The sequence below is a fragment of the Amorphotheca resinae genome, assembly GCF_003019875.1.
Source record: "Amorphotheca resinae ATCC 22711 unplaced genomic scaffold M430scaffold_1, whole genome shotgun sequence".
Lineage (NCBI taxonomy): Eukaryota > Fungi > Ascomycota > Leotiomycetes > Helotiales > Amorphothecaceae > Amorphotheca > Amorphotheca resinae.
Genome location: NW_020194471.1, coordinates 187,371 through 210,098, shown reverse-complemented (window position 1 = coordinate 210,098; position 22,728 = coordinate 187,371). Strand labels below are relative to the sequence as shown.

The 22,728-nt window shown below is 48.9% G+C and overlaps 9 protein-coding genes across 9 annotated transcripts; 4 read left to right on the top strand and 5 right to left on the bottom strand.

Annotated features, from left to right (window-relative positions):
* Positions 1-775: 775 nt before the first annotated feature.
* M430DRAFT_94029 (hypothetical protein) lies at positions 776-5,261 on the top strand (the record flags this gene model as incomplete). The annotated part of the gene is made up of 5 exons (XM_024869809.1): positions 776-1,229; positions 1,277-3,667; positions 3,723-4,246; positions 4,301-4,764; positions 4,841-5,261. The coding sequence occupies 5 exons, from the start codon at positions 776-778 to the stop codon at positions 5,259-5,261; spliced, it is 4,254 nt and encodes a 1,417-aa protein (XP_024724613.1).
* Positions 5,262-5,425: 164 nt separating this feature from the next.
* Positions 5,426-6,426, bottom strand: M430DRAFT_62374 (hypothetical protein). The gene is made up of 2 exons (XM_024868987.1): positions 5,792-6,426; positions 5,426-5,731 (listed from the first exon to the last, which is right to left on the bottom strand). Exon 1 carries the CDS (start codon positions 6,230-6,232, stop codon positions 5,921-5,923), a length of 312 nt encoding a protein of 103 aa, XP_024724612.1. The 5' UTR covers positions 6,233-6,426; the 3' UTR covers positions 5,426-5,731; positions 5,792-5,920.
* A 120-nt stretch (positions 6,427-6,546) lies between these two features.
* Positions 6,547-6,889, top strand: M430DRAFT_149624 (hypothetical protein). Its single transcript, XM_024863155.1, has one exon. It carries the CDS (start codon positions 6,639-6,641, stop codon positions 6,870-6,872), a length of 234 nt encoding a protein of 77 aa, XP_024724611.1. The 5' UTR covers positions 6,547-6,638; the 3' UTR covers positions 6,873-6,889.
* Positions 6,890-7,453: 564 nt separating this feature from the next.
* On the top strand, positions 7,454-9,482 carry M430DRAFT_54676 (hypothetical protein). Its single transcript, XM_024868484.1, has 5 exons — positions 7,454-7,915; positions 7,966-8,428; positions 8,486-8,572; positions 8,629-9,266; positions 9,316-9,482. The coding sequence occupies exons 1-5, from the start codon at positions 7,862-7,864 to the stop codon at positions 9,367-9,369; spliced, it is 1,296 nt and encodes a 431-aa protein (XP_024724610.1). The 5' UTR covers positions 7,454-7,861; the 3' UTR covers positions 9,370-9,482.
* A 532-nt stretch (positions 9,483-10,014) lies between these two features.
* Positions 10,015-11,008, bottom strand: M430DRAFT_62372 (hypothetical protein). The gene is made up of 4 exons (XM_024868986.1): positions 10,857-11,008; positions 10,659-10,788; positions 10,377-10,559; positions 10,015-10,298 (listed from the first exon to the last, which is right to left on the bottom strand). The coding sequence occupies exons 1-4, from the start codon at positions 10,935-10,937 to the stop codon at positions 10,114-10,116; spliced, it is 579 nt and encodes a 192-aa protein (XP_024724609.1). The 5' UTR covers positions 10,938-11,008; the 3' UTR covers positions 10,015-10,113.
* Positions 11,009-11,953: 945 nt separating this feature from the next.
* M430DRAFT_14389 (hypothetical protein) lies at positions 11,954-12,774 on the bottom strand (the record flags this gene model as incomplete). The annotated part of the gene is made up of 3 exons (XM_024862851.1): positions 11,954-12,171; positions 12,228-12,659; positions 12,717-12,774. The coding sequence occupies 3 exons, from the start codon at positions 12,772-12,774 to the stop codon at positions 11,954-11,956; spliced, it is 708 nt and encodes a 235-aa protein (XP_024724608.1).
* Positions 12,775-14,418: 1,644 nt separating this feature from the next.
* M430DRAFT_14388 (hypothetical protein) lies at positions 14,419-15,462 on the top strand (the record flags this gene model as incomplete). Its single annotated transcript, XM_024862849.1, has 1 exon — positions 14,419-15,462. One exon carries the CDS (start codon positions 14,419-14,421, stop codon positions 15,460-15,462), a length of 1,044 nt encoding a protein of 347 aa, XP_024724607.1.
* A 3,243-nt stretch (positions 15,463-18,705) lies between these two features.
* On the bottom strand, positions 18,706-20,564 carry M430DRAFT_31964 (hypothetical protein). Its single transcript, XM_024866077.1, has one exon. The coding sequence runs from the start codon at positions 20,414-20,416 to the stop codon at positions 18,782-18,784; it is 1,635 nt and encodes a 544-aa protein (XP_024724606.1). The 5' UTR covers positions 20,417-20,564; the 3' UTR covers positions 18,706-18,781.
* Positions 20,565-20,837: 273 nt separating this feature from the next.
* On the bottom strand, positions 20,838-22,075 carry M430DRAFT_46209 (hypothetical protein; the record flags this gene model as incomplete). The annotated part of the gene is made up of 5 exons (XM_024867826.1): positions 20,838-20,939; positions 20,992-21,593; positions 21,667-21,781; positions 21,835-21,933; positions 21,989-22,075. The coding sequence occupies 5 exons, from the start codon at positions 22,073-22,075 to the stop codon at positions 20,838-20,840; spliced, it is 1,005 nt and encodes a 334-aa protein (XP_024724605.1).
* Between the last annotated feature and the right edge of the window lie 653 nt (positions 22,076-22,728).

The following is a 22,728-nucleotide window of genomic DNA, read 5'->3' as shown; positions in this document are numbered from 1 at the left end:
GGTTAGATCACCAAGTTCCTCTTATAGCAATACCTTACCTTGTTATAATTCAATTAGGTAATTATAAAGTATCGTGATTCTTAACCTTACCTCACCCAGGCGAAAGGGACATGGAGACGACGAGCCGGGGCAAACTGTAATACTACCTTACTCCGCCAGGGCGACCATCGCAGGTGGCAGATATGCGCGATGCAGGGAAGACGAGTGTCAGCACAGGCTGTCCCAAGGTGTTCAAGGGTCTCATCTGTCTGGGGTCTCGATTCTCTGGCACTTACGGGTTGTCTGCAGGGACCGGGCTACACGCATCGCATACTCTGTACTGTACCTACGGTGGCACATGCGATATCCCGCCCTCCCCTGTCATGCCCAACTCTCCCTGCTTCCTTCAAGCTTTCAGGTTTCCGGAACTCTTCTCTCAACCCTCTCAGCCTACTAGACGTGATACGAAGCAAGCGCCTGCTCTGTCAAGTCAATCCACACTGTTCTGCATGTCTGCGCCGCTCATCCACGCCAGGCCCCACACACAGCTGTGCGTGATCAGGCAGCTTGGACGGCGGATCGAAGCTCTCACTTACTCACGTACGCGCCCCATGTGCTGATTGGACCTGAGCTCCAGAGTTTACGAGGTAGAGTCGGAATTGACTTGACCACTCTGACGATGCCGAAAGAGGACGTCATCGTAACCACCATCTCAGATGTCGTGGACCACGATGTAGAGCTCTCCCATCGTGCCGTGGACATCTCAAACGCGCCCTGTGGACACGCGACCGCTGCCATGGAGAAGAAGGGAACAACAATCTCTACCGAGGGACTTGCCCAATCTCTTAACAGCTCAGACGAGGAGTGCTCCCAGTCTTACACACCAGGGCAGGAGTTCAATTACGAGAAATGGCTCGCGGAGCGGTTTCACGATCCAGCAAGGTGCCGGAGGTTTGATATCGGGGTCGCTTTTCAAAACCTGAACGTGTATGGTTTTGGTAAACCCACCGACTACCAGAAGACAATCGGCAATTACGTGTTTGTCGTAGCCAGTGGGCTTCGTCAACTTTTTGGCCAGCAGCGAAAGCTGCGAATCGAGATCCTGAGGGACTTCGAGGGGCTCGTGAGAAATGGGGAAATGCTCATGGTACTTGGGAAGCCAGGAAGTGGGTGCACGACATTCCTGAAAACATTAGCAGGGCAAACTCATGGGTTCTTTGTCGATTCAGGATCGCGTTTGAATTATCAAGGTATGCACAAATCAATGGGAGCTGAACGGTGGTCTAATGAGCATTAGGTACTCCCAGCGATGTGATGCACTCCGAATTCCGCGGCGAATGCAATTATCAAGCAGAATCAGATGTTCATTTCCCCCATTTGACTGTCGCCCAGACGCTGGCCGTTGCAGCACAGGCTAGGACACCTGCGAATGCGGCGGGCAAGTCTGGCCGTCAATCGTATGCTAAACAGACTACGGATGCAACCGCCGCAGCTCTTGGTCTGTCGCACACATTGGGTTCGAAGATAGGGAATGATTTCATACGAGGAATCAGTGGCGGGGAACGACAGAGGACAACCCTTGCCGAGGTTCTGGTTTCTGGCACCTCCCTCCAATGCTGGGACAACAGTACTCGGGGCTTGGATAGTGCAAATGCGCTGAACTTTGTCAAGGTCCTGCGGGCATCTGCAGCAGCCACTGGTTCCACCCATCTTGTTACGATGTATCAAGCTTCCCAGGATATCTATGATCTTTTTGACAAAGTCGTCCTCTTGTACGAAGGTCGTCAGGTATATTTTGGCAGTGCCACGGCAGCGAAGGCATATTTCACTGATCTCGGCTTCAAATGCCCCGAACGCGCTACAACCAGTGATTTCTTAACTTCGTTGACCAACCCGGCAGAAAGGGTACAACTTACAAGACCGGGCTTTGAAGCCAGGGTACCTCGCACTCCGGATGAGTTTGCAGCGAGGTGGAAAAACAGTCCGGAGCGGGCAAAGCTCATGGAGGAGATTAGGCTGTACGACGAAGAGTTCCCTCTCGGGCAAGAACATCTCCGAAAAATAAGAATTGATCAGAAGAGTTATAAGGCGGATGGACAGCGCAGTCGATCTCCTTATACCATATTGTTTCCAGACCAAATCGCTTTGTGTTTTACTCGAGGCTTTCAAAGGCTGGTCAACGACCTGGCACCACCAATATCAAGTATTGCTGGTAATGCGATCATATCCATAATTCTTGGCAGCATGTTCTATAACATGCCTGAAGACACGAGCAGCTTCTACGGCCGCGGGGTTTTAATATTCTTTACCGTTTTGACCAATACCTTTTTAGGTGCTTTCGAAGGCGTTCAGCTGTGGGACCAACGGCCGATTGTCGAAAAACATTTTCAATATGCGTTATATCACCCATCTGCAGAAGCAATCGCGTCAATTCTTTGCGATATGCCTAATAAGCTTCTCTTGACGACCTTCTTCAATATCCCTTTCTATTTCCTGGCAAACATGCGGAGAACACCAGGTGCATTTTTTACATTTTACATTTTTGCGTTTTGCAGTCTTGTGACCGGCTCGATGCTGTTTCGGGCAATTGGAGCCATGTCAAAGACCTTGACAGGATCCATTGCTCCAGGGGCAGATTTTATTCTGCTATTGATGATATACACCGGATTTGTCTTGCCGGCTCCTATGATGCACCCATGGTTCCGATGGTTCAGCTATGTTGATCCAGTAGGCTATACCTTTGAGAGCTTAATGATCAATGAGTTTTCCGGTAGGCAGTTTCCATGTGCCAAATTTGTTCCCGAAGGACCCGGATATGGGGACGTCGAGCCAAGTGGGAGAATGTGCTCAACTGTTGGAGCTCTCCCCGGAGCAACAGTTGTAAATGGAGATGCATATCTTGCTAGGGCTTTCAGAATCCAACGTAAACACCTATGGAGGAATCTGGGTGTGATCCTTGCTTTTGGGGCTCTGTTTTGCGGGTTGTATTTGCTTGCAACAGAGTACATCTCGGCTTCTCGATCGAAGGGTGAAGTTCTTGTCTTTCGCCGAGGCCATTTGCCTGAGCGGAAGATGAAAGGTGATGAAGAAGAACAAGTCTCATACGAAACACATACCCCCAAGAAAGATCGCAAACACAGCGCTGTTACAACTATCATTGAAGCAAAAGTCGACAGGCATGCTGCCACATTTATTTGGGATAAGCTCTGCTATGATGTGAATGTCGGAGGTAGCAGCAAAAGGATCCTTGATGATGTCGAGGGATGGATCAAACCTGGAACTTTGACGGCTTTGATGGGCCCATCCGGGGCAGGAAAGACGACACTCCTGAATGTTCTTGCGAACAGAACAACAACCGGTGTAATTGGAGGTGAGAAACTTGTTGATGCCAAGTACCAAGATCAAGGATTTGCACGCAAGATTGGATACGCCCAGCAGCAAGATCTACATCTTTCGACGTCGACAGTCCGCGAGGCTTTGATTTTCAGTGCTCGCCTGCGTCAGCCCAAGTCATATTCCGATAGGGAGAAGCTAGATTGGGTCGATCAACTAATTGAGACCCTTGATATGTCCAGCTTTGCTGAGGCTGTCATTGGGGTTCCGGGAGAAGGCCTAAATGTTGAGCAACGGAAGCGTGTAACTATCGGGGTTGAGCTCGCTGCCAGACCGGAGCTTCTTCTCTTTTTGGGTAAGGCCCACCATGAAAGTCTTTAGTGTAGCATTGCTGATGTCTCTGATTTTAGATGAACCCACTTCCGGACTCGATAGCAATACCGCCTGGTCTATTTGCACTCTGCTGAAGAAGCTCGCAAGTGAAGGACAAGACATTCTCTGCACCATTCATCAACCATCGGGCACTTTATTTGAAATGTTCGACAGGCTTCTATTCCTAAATGAGGGCAAGTCTGTTTATTTTGGGGAGCTCGGGCCTGGATCTCGAACTCTAATCGACTACTTCGAGAGGCATGGAGCTCGACGATGTGGGGTTGGCGAAAATCCAGCGGAATGGTTACTTGACATTACCGGTAAATCAAACATTCCGTGGGCAGCGATATGGCGGACCTCCGAAGAGAGACAGCTCATCAAGAATGACCTCGAGAGAATGAAGCAAGACTTGTCAAGGTCGGATGAGAAACCCAATGAAGCCTCGACGGAATTTGCTACGTCTTTCTTTTACCAACTCTACATGGTCACTTGGAGGAACTTTGAATTAGATTGGCGCACACCTGAATATTTGTATTCGAAGCTTTTCCTCACTCTGGGAGCAGTAAGTGATATTCCAACTCCTACAACTGCCCTACGACTAAGTGAAACCATCTAGGGCTTGTTCAATGGCTTCTCCTTTTACCATTCACCAAACAGCCTACAAGGAGTTCAAAACCAAATATTCTCAACATTCCTTCTCCTCACGCTCCATGGCAACCTCGTCCAGCTAGTAATGCCGCACTTCCTTGATAGTCGTAAACTCTACGAGATTCGGGAACGGCCATCCCGAACATATTCCTGGGTAGTATTTGTCTTGTCAAATATCATCTCCGAGCTACCTTGGGTAACACTTCTCGCCGTTATTCAATTCGTGACCTGGTACTACCCGCTAGGAATGTATAAGAACGCAATTGCAACAGACCAGCTTAACGAAAGAGGCGCATTGATGTTCCTTGTCAACGTATCCTTCTTTTTATTCTCATCGACCTTCTCGCAGATGCTGGGAACGATCATGCCCGATGCGGCTACAGGGATCAACATCTCAGCACTTCTATACACCCTGTCGTTGCTATTCTGCGGGTATGTCTCACTGCACGCTCTGTGTTTCCTTTTCCAATCTGCATTGTCCACAATCGCTAATCCTTTTCTCGTGTAGCGTCCTCGTGCCATCCACCTCGCTTCCCCGCTTCTGGATCTTTATGTACCGCGCAACGCCCGTTACCTATCTAGTCAGCTCCATGATCTCTACAGGCGTTGGCGGCGTCCCTATCGTCTGTGCGGCTAACGAACTTGTCAAATTCGATCCGCCCACGGGCCAGACTTGCTCGCAATACTTAACGGATTACTTAAGTTACGCAGGAGGCAGTCTGTTGAATCCCACCGCGACACAACAGTGCCAATTCTGCCCGGTCTCAGATACAAATACGCTTCTGGCAGGCGTGGGCATATTTTTTGAGCATAGGTGGAGGGATTTTGGTATCACGTTGGCTTATAGTGCTATCAATATAGCATTGGCCTTGGGTTTGTATTGGCTGTTCAGAGTCCCTAAGAAGCCGATCATGAAGAATGGGAAATAGATTTAAACTCCTGTCTTATAATAAGATCTCGCACCGTATTTACGTGCCAGGTCAACGAGGGAAAAAGAAGACTTGGGGTCCATATTAGCAGCCACTTGTATATACCAGTATCCACAATAGAGCACACGCACACACACACTATGACACACATATATATAGTTATTGTCACACTTTATGTCTACGTCTCCAAAATTTGAATATAAAAAAGAAAGTCTCGATTCTCCAGTTCATGTTTGTAAGTCTATAAACCAAAGCCAAAAAGACTCCATTCCGTAGCACAATTCATAACTCATAATAAGTCTTCTCTTCCATCCGACAATACCCATGAATAATACCAATAGAGTTCGCAAACATAAGGGGGACAAAAAGGAGAAAGCCCAGTAAAGAATGACTCCCTAGATCCTCCCCAAAACACCAAGAATCTGAAAGGCGTCCCTGCGCAAGATCCGAGGAATCGAAGTCTTCCCAATCTTGAAGAATCAGCTCCGGCCGTCACGCTTCGAGCAAGGAAGGGGAATTTTATTACTAACAATCTATCATAGATCCAGCGTCCAACTTTAGATGGACTCCCTCACTCCTCTCCCCCTGGTAGCTAGCTAACGGCTAACGCTACCTATCAAAAAAGCAAACGTGCAATAAAGTCCCTTTTTCAAAAGAACTTAATTCGGCTCGACGAAGCGTTCGGCCAGAGCTGCCCAATAGACAGCAGGGTCATAGTCCTCGAGATCCTCGTTGCGCACCTCGATGAAGCCCTTGGGGAAGGCAAAGTAGCTGAAGATGTAGGGGGCGAGGAAGGGGAGGATGATGGGCAGGAGGAGGATGAGCACGCGGATGGTGAGGGGGAGGGTGCTGAGTCCTGATGGGGTGGGGGGGAGGTTGAGCGGGAGGGAGGGGGAGGCCGTTTGGGGGGTGGGGAAAGAGGCGAGGTCGAGGGGCATGGAGAGGTTGGTGAGGAGGTTGAGGGTGGACATTTTGGTGGTGGTGGTGGCGGGATGTGATGATGTTGTGTAGATGTGGTGGGGTGAAGTGAGGTGGATTGAGGTAAGATGATGAGATAAGAGGGTAAAGTAGAAAGAGAGATAGACAGAAAGAGAGCTTATCGTTGAAATATAAAGATATTCAGATTCCAAGAATGGTAGAGGTGGGCAAGACCAGCTTGATAGAGTCCTGGACATTCGATGAGGGAACCCCATGCACCGTTTCTTCCCCCCGGGGCACAATGTTTCCTGAGTCCAAGCTTCCCAACTGAGCAGGCCCTCCGTCACCGTGCCTGAGTAGTATCAGAAGCTCGGGTGCCGGGCGCCAGAAGCTTACAGCCGTACAAAGTACCTTGACATCGGAGCTTGGTGTTGACTTACTGCACTGCAGTCTGAGGTGATGCTGGCCCCGCCGCAGCTTGCTAGTGCACTACTGCGAATTCCATGCTGCCATGCTGCCATGCACCCCTCACGCGTCCATCACATCCGTTCGCTGACCGGGCAGTGCCACTGGGTCAGCATCCTGGGGTCAGGACGTGCCCGTGGGCAAGACGCTAAAGATCTGAATATAACCACCGGTCCACCATCAAGCAGCTGCGGGCGTTTGGCAATGATCGGTCGGGTGACAGGATGAGTGGGCCCCCCTCATAGAGTTATGGAACTCTGGATCAGTATCTGGCTGTGTCGTGCAGAGATGCGGCGCAGTACCCGCCACACATGGCACTTGGGAACAATCCCAGACTATATCGAGTCAGCTGGGCACTTGGGATGTTGCGATAGGACAGTAGATTTGCATATCTGTTACTCGGTTGATTTGGATATTGTACGTACCTTACGGTCTGAGGTGAGGTCAGAAGAGGCTTAATCCGACCTTGTAAGCGGGAAAAGGGGGGGGAACCAATGATAATCGGACATGCTTTTCGGCATCGACCAATCAAAAAATCTGTTTATTTTTAGGGGGAAGGGGGGTATGTAAATTACCGTATATTTCGTGTTTATTTTTAGTCTTTTACCTTGTATCCTACGATCCTCGCCGTATCTGGCACTTTCGGGTAAGCTTGTAGAGTGCAGTAGCCCGCGGAGCTTACTATTATCCCGGTATTTAGCCACTTTCCGTTTACTCGGTCTGTTACAACTTACAGGGGACCTGGGCAGTGGATAATACCGCCGCACTGAAACTCCCTTGACACCGCACTACTTCAACTTCATCAACATCGTCCAGTCGTCGTCCCATGGCGTAGCTCACTGTCGCGACATGGACCGAATGGGTTTGGGGCATAGCTGCGACTACTCCCATGCAACCACGAGGCACGCATGGAGCCTTGTCTCCACGACCTCTCCGCTCTTCCAAGTTCCAGATCTCCCCTCACGAACCATGTGCTATCGACGAGGGGGCTGGAGGGCGCAGGAGATGGAGGGGTCCAATGGAGACAGAATGAGGCACGACGCACATCAAGCCCGAGTATGTAAGATGTCACATCTACTGCTCTTGGGTAATCCCCACCCCCATCCTATATCCCCAACTTCGCACATCTCTGGCTCCTTCACTCTCCAAGAGCAGAGTTAGGACAGCTACTTCCCAGGGATCTCTATTCAAAACCAAGCGCAACAAACCCGCTCAAGATGGGCTTGCCAGCTTTTGATCATGCTGGCCGCATCCCAAAGCAGGCGATGCTGGTAAGTCACTGCGACATCCAATGTTGGGAGTAAACTAATGATTGTGGAAGGCATCGATGATAACCTTCATGGTCGTTGCGGTGCTAGGTGCATTGGTGCGCTTTTGGATTCGATTCCGAATTCAAAAGCAATTCGGTGTCGACGATGGGTTCCTCATCTTCGGCCTGTGTTGTATCTCCGTCTCTGTGGGCTTGACCATCAGCTACATCGACAACATGTACATGGTGGAGGCAATGAACGATGATGGGGCGGCGGTTTTCCCTCTCCTCCCAGAGGACTGGCTGCAGCGGATCTACGACTATCAAGAGAGATCAACTGTCAGCCTTATGCTCGCTTGGTCTGCCATTGTCTGCGTCAAGTTCAGCTTCTTGTTCTTTTTCAAGAAACTGATTGATCGCATCCAGTCCATGACGAGGTACTGGTGGGCTGTTCTCTTCATCAATATTGCGATTGCAGGCTATGGATTAGCCATCTATATCCTTGCGTGCCCGCACTTCAACAACGAGAAAGTTTGTAAGTCGACCGCCATGTTTCCAACACTTTGGATCCTTCCTAACGTTTGAGCTGTAGTACAATGCTCTTCTGGGTCAAGGTCGAAGCAGGTCATCCATTATGCTGAATCGCAAATGGTTCTTGATATCCTTTCAGACCTACTGAGTAAGTCATTCTTGTTAAACACAGTGGACGCAGAAAAGCCTGACTCGAACAAACAGTCTTGGTGATTCCAATTCGGCTCGTCTGGCAGATCAAGATCAGATGGACTCAAAAGATTGCCCTGGGATCTTCCCTGTCACTTACAATCGTAATGATCGCACTTACCATCGTACGTGTTTCAGGGCTGCGCCATGAAGCAGGTTTCGACCCCGCTTGGGAAGTCTACTGGAACATCATGGCCGGAGAGGTCGGCATCATCATGACCACCGGCGCCGCCTTCCGCACATTCTTTATCTCCCGCAGCCAGCACAAGGATGAAATGCCAGGCCACAACCCGAACCGAAGTCTCAGCACCCGAACCCGGAATCTCCTCCGCTTGATCATCACCCCGAGCAGATGGAGCACGAAGAGAAGCAGACAGAGCGAAGACCCCAGCGACAGTAGCGACTCGTTCAGCGACGGAAGTCTTCACAAGGGTAAAGAGCTTCCACAAATCCCTCGTGGGACCATGACCGGTATCCGAACCTTCATCAATGGTCGCGGGAGAACGTTGAACATGTCGCGCATGGGCGCGTCGAAAATCATGCAGAGCGAGGCCCTCGAAGAGGAGACCGAGGATGCCTGGCCGCTTTCCCAGCACGCACAACTGCAGAAGTCAATACAGGTGCAACACCACATCTACTCTACATCTGAGCGGGTAAGTCATCCGCGCAATTTCTTTTACATAAATGCTAATATCATTTCAGGTTTACGATCATTATGATCCGAATCCCAAGAGAGAAAATCACGATTGGGTATAGGGCGTTCAGGGCACGAGGTTGTGCGATTTGGTTTTTTTCTTTTTCATAAGTATAACATGCATGGTATCTGAGATTACTCTCTGGGGATGGAGTAAATGGTCAACTCCCCCTCTCTCACTTGTTTAGCTGTTTTGCAATCGCTCGCTATTTATATATACCCTTGATTTGTTTTTCTCCTTTTATGAGCAAGGAGGAGGAAATTGGGAGATTCCTTCCTTGGTACGTAATAGTACTGGAATATTAGTATATATATGTATGTATGTATATACACATAAATCAAGAAATACATACATACCTTACATACCGAAAGGAACTCGTTCTGTAAGATATTATGGGTCAAACAAACGACCGTCTATAGTCAACAAACCTCAACTAGAATGCAATCCGATTTGAAGAACTCAAGTAAAAATCACTTGTAAAGCTGAGACAGTATGGATATAAATGAGGAGTCATCTTGAGTCTTGACACACTGGTGTAAAATATCTAGCCAGAAAGAATCAGGCCAAATCCAAATCAGAATAGGACATCTAAACTATCACAGGGTCCGAACTCTAGCAGGAGCAAGATGATTCCGATCATCCGACAGGGTGAGATTGATATCACATCACGCATCCTTTCTATACTTTACAATAAACCGAATCTTTACCACGAAAGAAGCAATCAAATCTATTCATTATATAAGCCTTCTATGTCTATCTTAGTTCAGATATATATCCTCAGACTCCCATCAACAGCCAGCTAGTACTACAGAGCTGCAAACAGCGCAATCGCTGCAATGGCCGCACCAGCTCTCAGACCCGGCATTGTTGGGCCGCTCCGCGCTGCGGCTGCGGCGGACGGCGTAGACGTCGTGGACGCCGTCGCGCTTGTGGAACTGGGGACACTCGTGGTACTTGCTGAACTTGCTGTGAGTCTTGTGACTGTGGTTTCTTGAGAGGTGTTCGGTTAGTTCTCATTTTGATCTGCGTTTCAAGGGGCGTAGTTAGGAAGGGGGAGTTGGAGCGTACGGGTTGAAGTGGTGGATAGGGGCTTGGAACTGGTGGTTGAGGATGCTTGGACGGTGCTGCTGCTGGATTGCGCGGTGCTGCTGGAGGCTGCGGTACTGGCAGCTTTCGTAGCCGGGCAGACTGGATTGGATACGACGGGGACGCCGGCTGATGAGCAGAGGCTTTCGGCGAAGGTGCTCACGGCTGGTGGGAAGGTGTGTTAGTGGGATGGAGAGAGGTGGACGGCCTTCCTTCGTAGGCTGGAGAGCTTGGGGGAGGGGCAACGAGGGAAAGAAAGAATACCTTCGAGATCGCCGGGGCTGCATCTCGGAACGGCGCAGCAGTAGATTCCGATGGAGAAGGATGAATCTTTACAGATGCATGAGATGTCGCTGGATTGACATCCGGCGGGGAGAGAGGTCAGGCAGCTTGCCTGGGAGAAGAGGTGTTAGTGAATTGGATTTGATGCAAGAGCTACGGGGTGGAAAAGAGATATCTTACAGCGCATGGTGGGATTTGTGCCCATGCCTCATATACAGAGCTCAGGAGCAGAGAAGAGAATATGAAGAATGAGTTCCTCATGATGGATGTAAGGGATGGGTTAGGATTCAGAAACAAGTAGGAGTAATTCCAAAAGAGTTCCAATTAAAGCCCCTCAGATAGACATATAAATATGACGAGCAGGAGATTTTTTTTTTCAGGAAGACGTAGAGATAGCTTCAGCTTAAACCCAGTATCTTACTATCACGCGCGTTTGGAAACCGTGAGACCGTATGACGAAAAGTGAGATACTTGCTTTGCGGCGCATACAGCAAACTTCGAGACCCATCCACACAACGGTCTCGATCAGGTACCGCCGGGAGTCGGACTTTTAATCGATAGCATGGCCGTAAGCCAGACGCCGTGAGGAGGGGGCACAGGGCCTGGGCTCCGCGGGCTGTGTCAGAAAAGGGGGGCATTTGGAGATTGCTATTGTCACGCCGTCGGAAACCGCTCTTCGCTGTCACGTGTGAGCAGCACCGGGGTAAGTATATCTGACATGTCTCGGTCCCTCATGGACCGCATGCTGTGGTCTCCATGGAAGCATGGAAATGTAACATGGTTGGTAGCTTGCGGCGTGGTCCCCTGCGGTCTCAAGAAGAAAGAGGCGATCGATCTCAGTTCTGAATGCTATTATTGTCGCCCCATCAACCACTGCAGATCATGCTCCACTCCAACATATCACATATCACAACAGATTCCCGGAATCATCGCATGTGGCGGTGTACAAAGCGAAGCCAAGTAGTAGTCGGACCGTGCCGCAGTTTCCACGCCGCTCTGGGAAGAAATGGCGAGCGGGCCAATCAACATCTCTCGTTGGAAGCTTGTGCTTGTACTGTAACTTGTAAGATCTGTGCAGACTTACCCGCTGACTGTGATTGGCGTGCATAAGTATACGTGCCTTACATTGTGATAGAGGAGCGTTCCTCAGTTCTCATCGGGTTCCCAGGCCAAAACTCGAGTCTCCATCTCCTAAACCCTGCTCCTCACGAACTCTTCTATTGCTTGCCTCTCATCTTCTGTCAACATCTCAATCCTCTTCTCCCATCCTGCATCACCTAAACTCTGAAAATGCCTCTGGTCCAATATAGAGCATCAAAGGTAAAGCTCTCGATCCAAAAATCGCCCCTCTCCCAACTGTCCCGCATACGACCCGTCAATTTCTGGTCATCCGTCAATGTGCCGGGCTTGATACTCTTATCCTCCCGCTCCCGCATGGCCTTCAAAAAGGTAGTAACCCGTTCCTTATACTCTCGACTCCAGGCGTCCAAACCACCTTCCCAGAACTCAGCTTACTCAATCAGTAGCTACCAGGGCGGGGCATATGCAAACTCAACAGGGGGCGCATAGGTAAACTCCCAGTCGACGACGTCGATGATTTGCAGGCTTGCATTGAGTAGAACGTTGGTAGGGCAGGGCGTAAGTCGTTGCACCAGATCCTGAAGAGACCAGTATCGGAGGCGGATGAGGCGAGGGAGCGCTCGTAGGCGAGTATAGGAGGTGAGCTTTGTAGAGGTCTGCGAGGGTGGAAATGTAGGACGAGATCAATGAGCGTTGAGAAAGTTGGTTGTGGGAGCCTTGACTCCTTGAGCGGGGAGGGTGCAAGACGAATGAGTTCGTTCATAGGCAAGGTAAGAAGAGGTTGTGCCGCGACATTAAACGTGTCTTCTTGGGTCTCAGTGATATACCCAATTCTCGGGAGGGGGTCTTCTAGATAATTCAAGGAGGATGTCGGCTTTTGGCCGTACAGCTTTTCGAATCTGTCTTGGTCGATGTTAGGGTCTGGAGACTAGAGCCGGGCGACCACCTGGAGTCCTGGACTGAACTCTGGCAAATTCAGAGCGGCGCCCAGATTGGTTTCATGCTCGATGTACTCCATGATTAGGAAAGGGCCCAGCTCATATGGCCTCTCCTCTTTCGTGCCCCAAATACAAGATGAGTGGCAGCGGAATGGACGTATGCTCTTGTAAGTATTTCATAGCAGCACATTCCTGGCCCTTTTCTCAGGGAACATGGCAATTCCAGGTTGTGCGACTCTAATAATGGCAGACGGGCCACTATCTCGGAACATGACTTGATGACTTGATAGACGATTCAGTGCGCCGACGATGGGAGAACGAATCTCGAGGGGATCGCCGGCGACAAATGGCGCGGCGGCCTGCTGAGTGTCGGGCTCGGACAGTTTGGATTTTCATGCCTCCTACTGTAGATCTCGTCGCTGCGCTCCCAGGCGACATCATCGTATCTGCACGTTGGAGCATCAAAGTGGAGAGGTGACAGAGGTGTAGTGGATGTGGCAACGGCGGTAACGATTGTCCGTCTTTTAAGTTTTTGGCCGCCGGAGGAGTAGACAGAGCGAACAATTATATGAGAGGGATAGACACAGAGGATACAAGCATTTCGTAGGAATACCACGCAGATGAACCGACCTCATTATTGAGGGAAAGGGCTTAGCACACTTTGCGAATGCCTGTTATTTCTCCAAGATGAATTGGGCAGAGGTGCTTGGCAATGAACTGCATTTTGAACTCAGTGTTAGTGTAGCACATAAATACTGCGTAAGGTATAATGCCTTGCAGCACTTTCAGAGATAGTTCGGAACAGTTTATGACCGAAAACATCTCCCGAATCCCGCATATAATTTCCAATTATCCTCCCCGAAATCAAGCTGGTCTCCTCAGAGTCTACCTACCTCACTCTCACTCGTCTTCCGGGAATGACAGAAGAGTATCATCCACTTGGCTCTTTCATTCCTGTCTCCCTTGGATCTATGCCTTGGTAGGGACTCGAACGATATATTTGAGGCCTAATTCTTGAAGATCCGTAGCTGGTGAACTCCCTAATGGCAGTGAGAGGCCTGGGAAAATATATCTTAAGGGCCATATGCTGTTTGCTAAAACAACTGAATAATAAGAATTGAAGCCAACGATGAATGTCGTCGGTACGCCGTGCCTAGAGATCCCAAAAAATTATTGGTGCTGAATTCAGGCGAACTCCCGAAGGCAGTGGATTATCGTGGTAAAAGGTGGTCAGAGAGAGGTGGCATGTATAGGTAGGTTTACCGTTTGGGCTATAGCCTTCCAGTTTTATATATTTATGGAACGCTAAGCTTGAGACCTTTTCCAGGTATATCCGTAGTAGTAGATACGCACGTATTTGTTCTATAACCTAACCAAGTAACGGAAAGTCTCACTAATTCCCTAAGCTCTAGTTAAGTCATAGAAATACCTAGATACCTTACTGACTCACTGGCTAACCACTCTTAGCCTATTCAATATCCTAGCTATAGCTGAAAGCCGGTTACAATATCACTCTAATGAAAGGCTAAGAGTCAGAAAACGCGGTACGTAGATAGTATTTGGACTGAGCTAGTGGGTCATTAAAGCTACTGCGTACGGTATTTTAGGCGTGCCTTTCCCATGACTTCTCGTCTTCTCCCAGAGATTCTCACCATCACGAAGCACGTTGCGCTACATTACTACAACTCTTGGTCTCTTATCATCACGCCCTCTAAAACGTTGCCATGGAGTTGCCGTCTCTATCAGCACGATCCCCACTACTCGACATTAGTACACTGAAACCAGAGTTTATTAAGCCACAGTGGGCAACATGCCCCGGATACTTAGACACCGTTCTCTCGATTTTCCAACGCCACAATCACCCTTTTATCTTGGTCAGCACCCTGGCGATGAGATGGAGTGGTGGGAATAATTCTCCACAAAAAGAAATTGATGTGCTTGTGCGGTCGTCTCATTTGCAGGCGCTTGTGGATGATATCGTTGGATCTGGAGAGTGGAAAGTTTCTAGAAACTATGTGGATATTAAGGATTGGTTACTTTATGACAGCATGGTCAACGAAACTCCGATCCGCGACGTCTGGCTAAAAGCCTGCTTTTTGGACCCCGCTTTTGAATACCTCCGATTTTGGCCAGAGGAGCTCTACCACCTCACAGTGGATTGCAATAAGGTCGAGGTCCCAGATGTCTCTATACGGAATTATGTGGTGCTGGAGGAAGAATACTACCGGGACCCATGTCAACGATTTGGACCTCCACTACTACGACGCTACGAAGAATGCAACATTCCTTTGTTACCACCTATACAACAACGAGCCAAAATCATGAGACGGGATATCCCTATCTTTATTCCGACTATTGAAGACCATATTAACGCGCTCCTAGATCAAACACGAGAACAACGCAAGTCGGAACGTCGTAACGGAGGAGATCCTGAAGGGCAAATTAGAAACTACATTCGTTATCTCTATCTCGACTGGATTCCTACGCGAAATTGGCTCTTGAGCACTAAAATTCGAGAACGAAATCTGGAATTAATGACCCAAAAATTAGACAAGTATCAGAGAAAGCCCATTGTACAACTGGATCCTATTACGAAAAAAGCATACCATATCATGCCGTGGGAGCGGCCCATCAGGCCGGAGTTTCTACACCTTGCGGAACAAATCATTGACTCAGGACCTTCGTATGCGTCATGTTATCCTAAATTCCCTAATCCTGATAGATCCAAAGCTATTGTCAATTTTGGCAAGAGCACGCAAGATATATGATGATAATGGGGTTTATAATCAACCAGCTGGTATATTCGGTCGGGCAGGAAAAACCTTGGTTGCTTGTATGTTCTATACTCTATTACTCTTTATTAGATGGATTCTAGAGGAGACATCCCTCAGATGAGGCAGATTGGGAGAGGAAACCAAATTAGGAAGGGAACCAGCGGAGTTAATAAGCTTGTTCACATGGCTTACATTATTGCCCTGAGGGTGAGGGCAAGTATCAAGCTGACAAGCTCTGATCCTGTAGATGGCTTTTAGTTTAATACGATAGAACTTTTGACATGCCTGCTCTACCTTTCACAATCCCGAGCCCATATTTTATTTTCGAATATAGTTTTTTATAGTCTACTCCCCAGTGAAACGTACCTTACCTTAGCTAAGGACCAACCATATTATATATACCATAAATTCATCAGTTCATCATAATTTGCCCCTTAAACCGATTACTAGTTATACATTTAGCAATCCCCCTCTATAGTAACTTATAGCAAGGGTATGGTACTGACGGGAAGGGAGAAGCTATACCTTCGTCCTGATCCCTTTCCCCTACTTGGCGGGTGTGATCCAGAGCCAGATCCGAAGACCGACCAACAGGGAGCTATCCTATTTCCAGCCTAGCATAATCCGGGGAAATGGCACTACTTTACACGCTAAGCCACTTGCTATGAATTCGAGGTTTGCGATATGCAACAAAACCTTTCAATCCACTTTCAATACGCAATATCTCACGACACAATGCTCCGATAAGAAATCTTATTAGTACGGGTAGCTGCTCTAATTTAGAGCTACAATATCTATTATTTTTAGAGAGATCGGAGGACTTAAGTCGGGGGCACTTCACGCTAAGATTAGAGATAGCGGCCTGAGCTTGCCTGAGGATGGAACGCTACTCTAGACGCTAGACCCTATGGAGCGGCGGATGGTTAGGTAGCGCCGGATGCCGCAGTGTCAACGTGTGATCTATCGATTTTAATACTCATAGAATTTGAGTGTTGAGTACTATAATACTACAGGAGGTAGAACAGTCCTTTAAATAGGACAGTCAATTATTAAGATAGTCCTGACTCCTGAACGTCCATACTTTTGAACTCACTACTGCCTCCATCATCAACTCTAACTCCTCCTCTCCAATGTGGGGTAGCCTCAGCCTCCTCCCTTTTGACATCATGCACAGAAAAAAGTAGAAGTCTTTATAATCTTGGTCATCACCCCTGCCCACAAGTGTCGCCGCCCGTAGACGGACCAGCTCCGGGAGGGTTGCAAGAAACCCGTTCCCATAAGGGACCGTTTCCGGAATTGATGGGACAAATGGTCCCCCGATCAGAATGAGCTCAACCGTCACTCGTAATTGATATTTATTGTCGGTGTCGCATTTATCCCATGCTACTGTTCATCACAGTCTTTGTGGAAGCCCCCCCGCCGATTTGCAATCGCATCTTCTAGGAATGACAGAGCCTCTTTGCTGACAATAATGTCAACATCTTTCGTCTTTCGACGTAGCTCTCCATGGGCGATGGTTGCGGCACCGCCAAACAGGATAGGTGCTTGACGGAGAACGTTTCTGCACTGGAGCTTTGTTAGGGTCTGGACCTCGCATAATCATGTATATACTGACATTCTGTAGCACACCTGGATAGCTTCATCAATCCACAGACTTTCACACACATAAAACGATCAAGGATTGATGATCTGACAGGTACCCGGGCTAGATTCAGGCGCTTCCTTGCGGGGGGCTCTGGGGTTCGTCATCCCATTCGTTCTCCTGCAATAATTGGTCCTGGATCAATTGGTCCTGTGCCTGTTGTATAATTGCTTCATTCTCTGGATACCTGCTGGCGGATCTCAAAGATGGTGCCGATGCGATCATGCGGATGAGATCAATTCCGCGTAGTGAAGTGTATGATGCTCTGGAAAGCGAGAAGACAGCTCAGCGTGGATCTCCGGATCGATCTGGTAACGCCCGGTGTGTTACTGAGATTGCTGTAGAGGTTGGGACGCACTGGGTGCGTATCGGACGAATTGTGGGGGCTGAAACTGATATTACTAGGCAAAGAGCTGCGGGTTTCGCTGCTGCTGGACGCGTCAAAGGGAAATAGGACGTGTGTCGTGGGCCATGCCTGTGGGTTCCTTTGCTGTCGCAGAACCAACCTGATGGCAGTTGCTTATCCCCTTGTAAGATAACCGTGAAACTGCCGTTTAATTGATTGCGCTCGACATGGTAGCCAGGTCCTCGTCAAGATGTATCGAGGGTAGTTGTGGTCGTGGACTTGATGTGTCTGCCGAAAATGCCACCGCAAGATTTCATCTGAGACGCGGTGCAAATTTGCTGGATCGCGACAAATAGGATCAAGAATTCTGCCATCGATGCCACTGAGACCTGGAGTAAAGACCATGATAGCCATCCTGTGACACATTAGTAGGAGTGTTCGGATCTAAAGCGATATTGTGGTAGCAAGTACTTCTGTTCCCCAAATCGAGCGGCCCTGAATTTGAATGCGTTAATACTTATCATACACTTAGGACTAAACGTAGAGAGAAGTCTCACAATACACGATCAAAACCTACTGTAACACTAATGGAATCCTTAAACAATGCAAGTCAGCGGGAAAAGAAGAAAAGTGAAGTGGCTGCAGCCTGGTTTAAAGTCAACATACTGAAGAAGCCATTGCTACTTCCGCTCCTTAGAAGGAGTGATGGTCGCTTGTCGAACCGAGTTTGCCTGAGGATGTGTCTATCAATCCTTGATCGTTTTATGTGTGTGAAAGTCTGAGGATCCAAGAAGCTATTCAGAGCACGTTGCTATATTCATGATATAAGCGAGGTAACCTGCCACTACCCCAACCGGATGTCACGCTAACCCCTACCGTACCTACCTGACCTAGGTAGGTACCTTGCCTTATGGTAAGGTAGGTACAGAGCGGGGAGGGTTGGCGCCGAACGCCGTAGTGTCTTGTGGCATAATCTCAACTATGGATATTAAGAACAGGATAGAATAAGGAGCTTGGAGGATAGAGATTGGTGCGCAAAGGTGGTTGGAAAGAGTTGAAGCAGGGTCTAGACTTTACCTAAAGATAGGAGGAGGGTGAAAGGGAAAAGGGGGGTAGGTAACAAGCGAGAGTACCTGTGTGCACCCTTTGGGGAGCCTAGATGCATTGTACGGATACAACTTTACCTACGGTATATGTGCGCCATTAATTGCAATAGTAAACAATGAAGATAGATATAGGAGGTTGAGGAGAGCAATTAGGATGGGAAGGGGCTTTTCAAAATGTTCCTAGAGAACAGAATCTCAAGATTCGGCTTCTACAGTGCTCTATGTACTATACGGTGATTCGCACACCCAGCTCTCCGCCAAGTCCGGATCCCCAGTTCCATCGTATTTCGCTCTCTCGGGATAGGGACATATAGGCCGCTGCCTCCTCACTCCCAGATTCACATCATCATCCACATATTTTGTAGCCACAATTTCCTCTGGTGCCTTGCCATTCTCAACCCACTCCACCAACGCCAGCATCGCATCATGCTTCGCATCCCTGAATCCCGGCACCCCATAAACGGTAGGCCCTAACGCAAACGGCTGGTTCCCGCCCCCGATATACCACGGCGCGTCTACCGAAGAAAAGCTGCAGTGTTGCATTCCCGGAACCAGGTAATATCTGTAGAAATCCGAAACAGTAACACCCTTCGGAATGAGCGTTGCGAGAACCTGTTTGTAGAAATAGGTGCTGGACCCGGCGGCGATGAGCCCGTCGGACATTCCGTGGTAATGGATGAGTTTCCCGCCCCTTGCCGCGAAGGGGGAGAGATCGAAATTATCTGCGTTTGCGTTACCAGGGTTCAGCTTGTCCGCTAGCTGTACGGTAGCATAAGAGAATTCGCTCGCCCAGTCGGTCACGTCTGATGAGTCGTTGCGCAGGAAATTCTGGATCCAAGATGTTCCGAGAGGCGCTGGGACACCGGAATCGGTATTGGTGAGGGCAGTATACTCGGCTTCGGAACCAAGAAAGAAGTGCGGGAAGACAAATGTGTTGTTCGTTTCTATCCAGTCGTTATAGATTTTATACACGGTCCCGATTTGGGGTGCCGTGAGACAGGAGGTTTTGTCGGAGCCCGGCCTGCAGAGGAGGGCTTCAGGCATGAAGTCGCAACCTAGCGGGTCTGAAATAATCCCATCCACCAACCCATCCTGGGGGTCACATTGCTTCATGACCTCTTTTTCGATGACGGGGAACAATGCAGATGGGATGTGATTCGCGCCATTGACTGGGAGGTTCCAAAGCCCGACCTCCAAGGTCCAAGTTTGCAAATGCGTGGTCCACCAGGCCGGCGCACCCACCAATATTCCATCAAAATCCTCAGGATACATTTGGATTTCCTTCAGACCCTGTCTTCCGCCCGTCGAACAGGCAGAATAATACGACTTCACGATCTCTCTCCCGTAATATTTCTGCACAATCTGCTTGGCGAGAATAACAGAGCCGTGCATAGCCCTATATGCCCAGTCCACTTGACTCTCAGAATTATTCAATGCCCAGCTGGCGTCAAATGGGGTAGAGAGATGTCCCGTATCGGTAGACATCGCTGCAAAACCAGATAAAACGGAAGACTCCATGTCGTTCCAGTTTATCCCACCGCCGAAGCCGCCATTTCCAGAGGTGAGGAGACGTGAATTCCAGTCCTCAGGAAGGAAGAGACCGAAATTGAACGAGGAATTGGATGAAGAGAGGACATTGACGGATATGGCACACAGTGCTGGTAGACCAGTGTCGTTTACTGGGAATTCCGGAGAGGGATCAGCAAAGGAGCCATTAGCTGGGACGGAGACAGCGTACGAGAGTGTCGCATGCGAGGGGAGGATTGAAGAAAAGGCCGAAGCCGTGCACTCGAGGGCTTGGTTTGAAGTGTTGCTGAGCCCTAAAGCAAAGAGGAGGGACTGGAGAGACTGCATCGTGACAGGAAATTTGGCAAAACTTCTCACAACATCAACATTCCAAGGTCGGTAGAGTGGGACACGTAAACCTTTTATGTGCGCAAATTTCCATTTTGCAATTCGCGTTTAATCTGCAGAATTATTTGGCGGTGTGGGGAGGATCCCTTGTGTCCGGGGAGTCGACATCGGGATGAACGGGATCGGGGAGGAGACGAACTGTGGGGAGAGCATCGCGGGGTCGTCGAGGGATCAACCTTTAACCGGCTCGCGTGAAGCTCCGGAGCGAATCAAAAATTACAGAAGATCAGTTGAAGTCAACAGACTAGTTGGAGTTGAAGAGAATTCTGTATCTGTGCGGCAAATAACAAGAGATGTGCTCAGGGTCTGTGTATCCTAAGTGGTGGTGGTCCTGCAGTGGTGCACTTGCATGACACTGCTACTACCGGCCCTCTTTCGATGTCTGCTCCGGAACCTGCGTAATCAGAGATCCCTTCTCCACAGCACTCTTGATATTCTCCAATACCAGCAACTCCATGTTTCTCTAGAGGTTGGACGGTTAGCCACGAGACCAAAGTAGAGAATTCCCGACTTGCCTGCGTCTCGAAAGTTGCTGTTCCAATGTGCGGTAGCAACACCACGTTCGGATTATTCAATAATCCCTCGTGGACTTTCGGTTCCTCTTCATAAACATCCAGCCCGGCACTGAACACTTTCCCCGAATCGAGAGCCTCCACCAATGCTGCTTCATCGATTAATCTTCCTCGGGCAGTATTGATGAGGATCACGCCCTGCTTCATCATCTCGAATTCTCGTTTCCCAATTATCCCAACGGTCTCTTTCCTCAAACTGCAGTTCAAACTCAAAACATCACTGGTTCTTATCAACTCCTCAAAGCTCACATACTTCGCACCTTTTTCTAAATCGGGAGATAAGCGGCTGCGGTTGTGGTAATGGATCGTCATCCCAAAAGCTCGAGCGCGAGCTGCCACCTCTCGGCCGATGCCTCCCATGCCTAATATTCCTAGGATTTTGTTCTGGGGGTCGTATCCAAGCTGGAAAGATGGTCCTCGCCATTGGGAAGACCGGATAGATGCGTATGGCTGGTGAATGCGTCGTAGGGCTCCGAGAAGGAGGAATATGGCAATATCAGCTGTGGCATTATTTACCGCGACAGGTGTGCTAGAGACTTGGATACCTGAAGGGAGTCAGTAGGCTGTTCCAGTATTGGTAATTGATGTCGTAGAAGACACGTAGAAGGGGAGACTAACCTCGAGAAGTGCATGCAGTGATATCTATGTTATCATATCCTGCTCCATTATGACAGATATATTTCAACGATTGTGGGAGTTTTCCCACGAGCTCCGCATCAAATGGGCCAGTTAACTGTCGTGCAATCAACACCCGAATTTTCCGAGTGATAATTTTATCTTACTTACAGATGTTGATTCGTTACTTCTGTAAAGAGCAACCACATCATTATAACTTCCATCTTCACACTGCTTCAAGAACTCTCCTCGCGTGGTACCAGCGAATGTCTGCACAACATACTAGTCAGCCCATTCCTTCAAGAACGAGTCCAGCTAAACTAACCTTCAGCTCCGCAAAGCTAGAGCATTCTTGCCATTCTTTCTGCACATGTGTAATGCCGCCAATTAACAGCACCGTAGGTCTGGACATGACTGCTGATGAGGTCGGAGCGTCTGCAGTTCGGGATGTAGAGGGTCTTGAAGATATGATTACACTAGGGTATCAATGCCTTTCTGAAAAAAACTAGAGATAGAAAAGAACATTCAAGAGAAAGACCAGAGATAAAGAGAAGGGAAAAGACTATGATCCAGAAGAAATCACCGCTTCTCGATACCGCAGGTCCGCAGGGCATGGCGGGGTAAGCTCTGGGTGCCAACTCCACTAAACCCTTACCAAATTGTCCCGGAATCCATGAATCCATGCAACTCAACGGGAAACGAGGCCATATGGCTTTAAAGCCACCAATCTTGGGCCAGAAAGCGTTTTGTTTACGTGCAAGGAGCGGTGTTTGACGGATCGGTTTTGGTGGGGTAGTGGTCGGCTTTCGGTTTTTGACGGCTTTGGGTTCATATGAGAGTGCATCTTCGGGGAAACTATGGCGCGGGGCTCCGGTTTTGTTAGGTACCTTATGCGTGTCTGCATTTTCACAGCATTTAAGAATCATCATCCATCAGCAATGGTAATTAGCATCATTCTGTCTTCGAAAGTAATTCCTGCCACTGAAGGAAAAGCATCATAATGTTGCTCTGGCTATTTAGATCCGCCACATCGTCTAAGAGCCTTGCAGTATTTTTTCCTAGCTG

What these genes read in the sequence shown, in the direction of transcription:
- M430DRAFT_54676 (XM_024868484.1), top strand. Translation starts at nt 7,862, where the DNA reads ATGGGCTTGCCAGCTTTTGATCATGCTGGCCGCATCCCAAAGCAGGCG. An exon ending in TCCCAAAGCAGGCGATGCTG is followed by an intron (nt 7,916 to 7,965) that starts GTAAGTCACTGC and finishes TGATTGTGGAAG; the next exon opens with GCATCGATGATAACCTTCAT. An exon ending in CTTCAACAACGAGAAAGTTT is followed by an intron (nt 8,429 to 8,485) that starts GTAAGTCGACCG and finishes TTTGAGCTGTAG; the next exon opens with TACAATGCTCTTCTGGGTCA.
- M430DRAFT_62374 (XM_024868987.1), bottom strand. Translation starts at nt 6,232, where the DNA reads ATGTCCACCCTCAACCTCCTCACCAACCTCTCCATGCCCCTCGACCTC.
- M430DRAFT_62372 (XM_024868986.1), bottom strand. Translation starts at nt 10,937, where the DNA reads ATGAGGAACTCATTCTTCATATTCTCTTCTCTGCTCCTGAGCTCTGTA. An exon ending in CAGCCCCGGCGATCTCGAAG is followed by an intron (nt 10,560 to 10,658) that starts GTATTCTTTCTT and finishes CCTTCCCACCAG; the next exon opens with CCGTGAGCACCTTCGCCGAA. An exon ending in CCTATCCACCACTTCAACCC is followed by an intron (nt 10,299 to 10,376) that starts GTACGCTCCAAC and finishes ACACCTCTCAAG; the next exon opens with AAACCACAGTCACAAGACTC.
- M430DRAFT_149624 (XM_024863155.1), top strand. Translation starts at nt 6,639, where the DNA reads ATGCTGGCCCCGCCGCAGCTTGCTAGTGCACTACTGCGAATTCCATGC.
- M430DRAFT_31964 (XM_024866077.1), bottom strand. Translation starts at nt 20,416, where the DNA reads ATGCAGTCTCTCCAGTCCCTCCTCTTTGCTTTAGGGCTCAGCAACACT.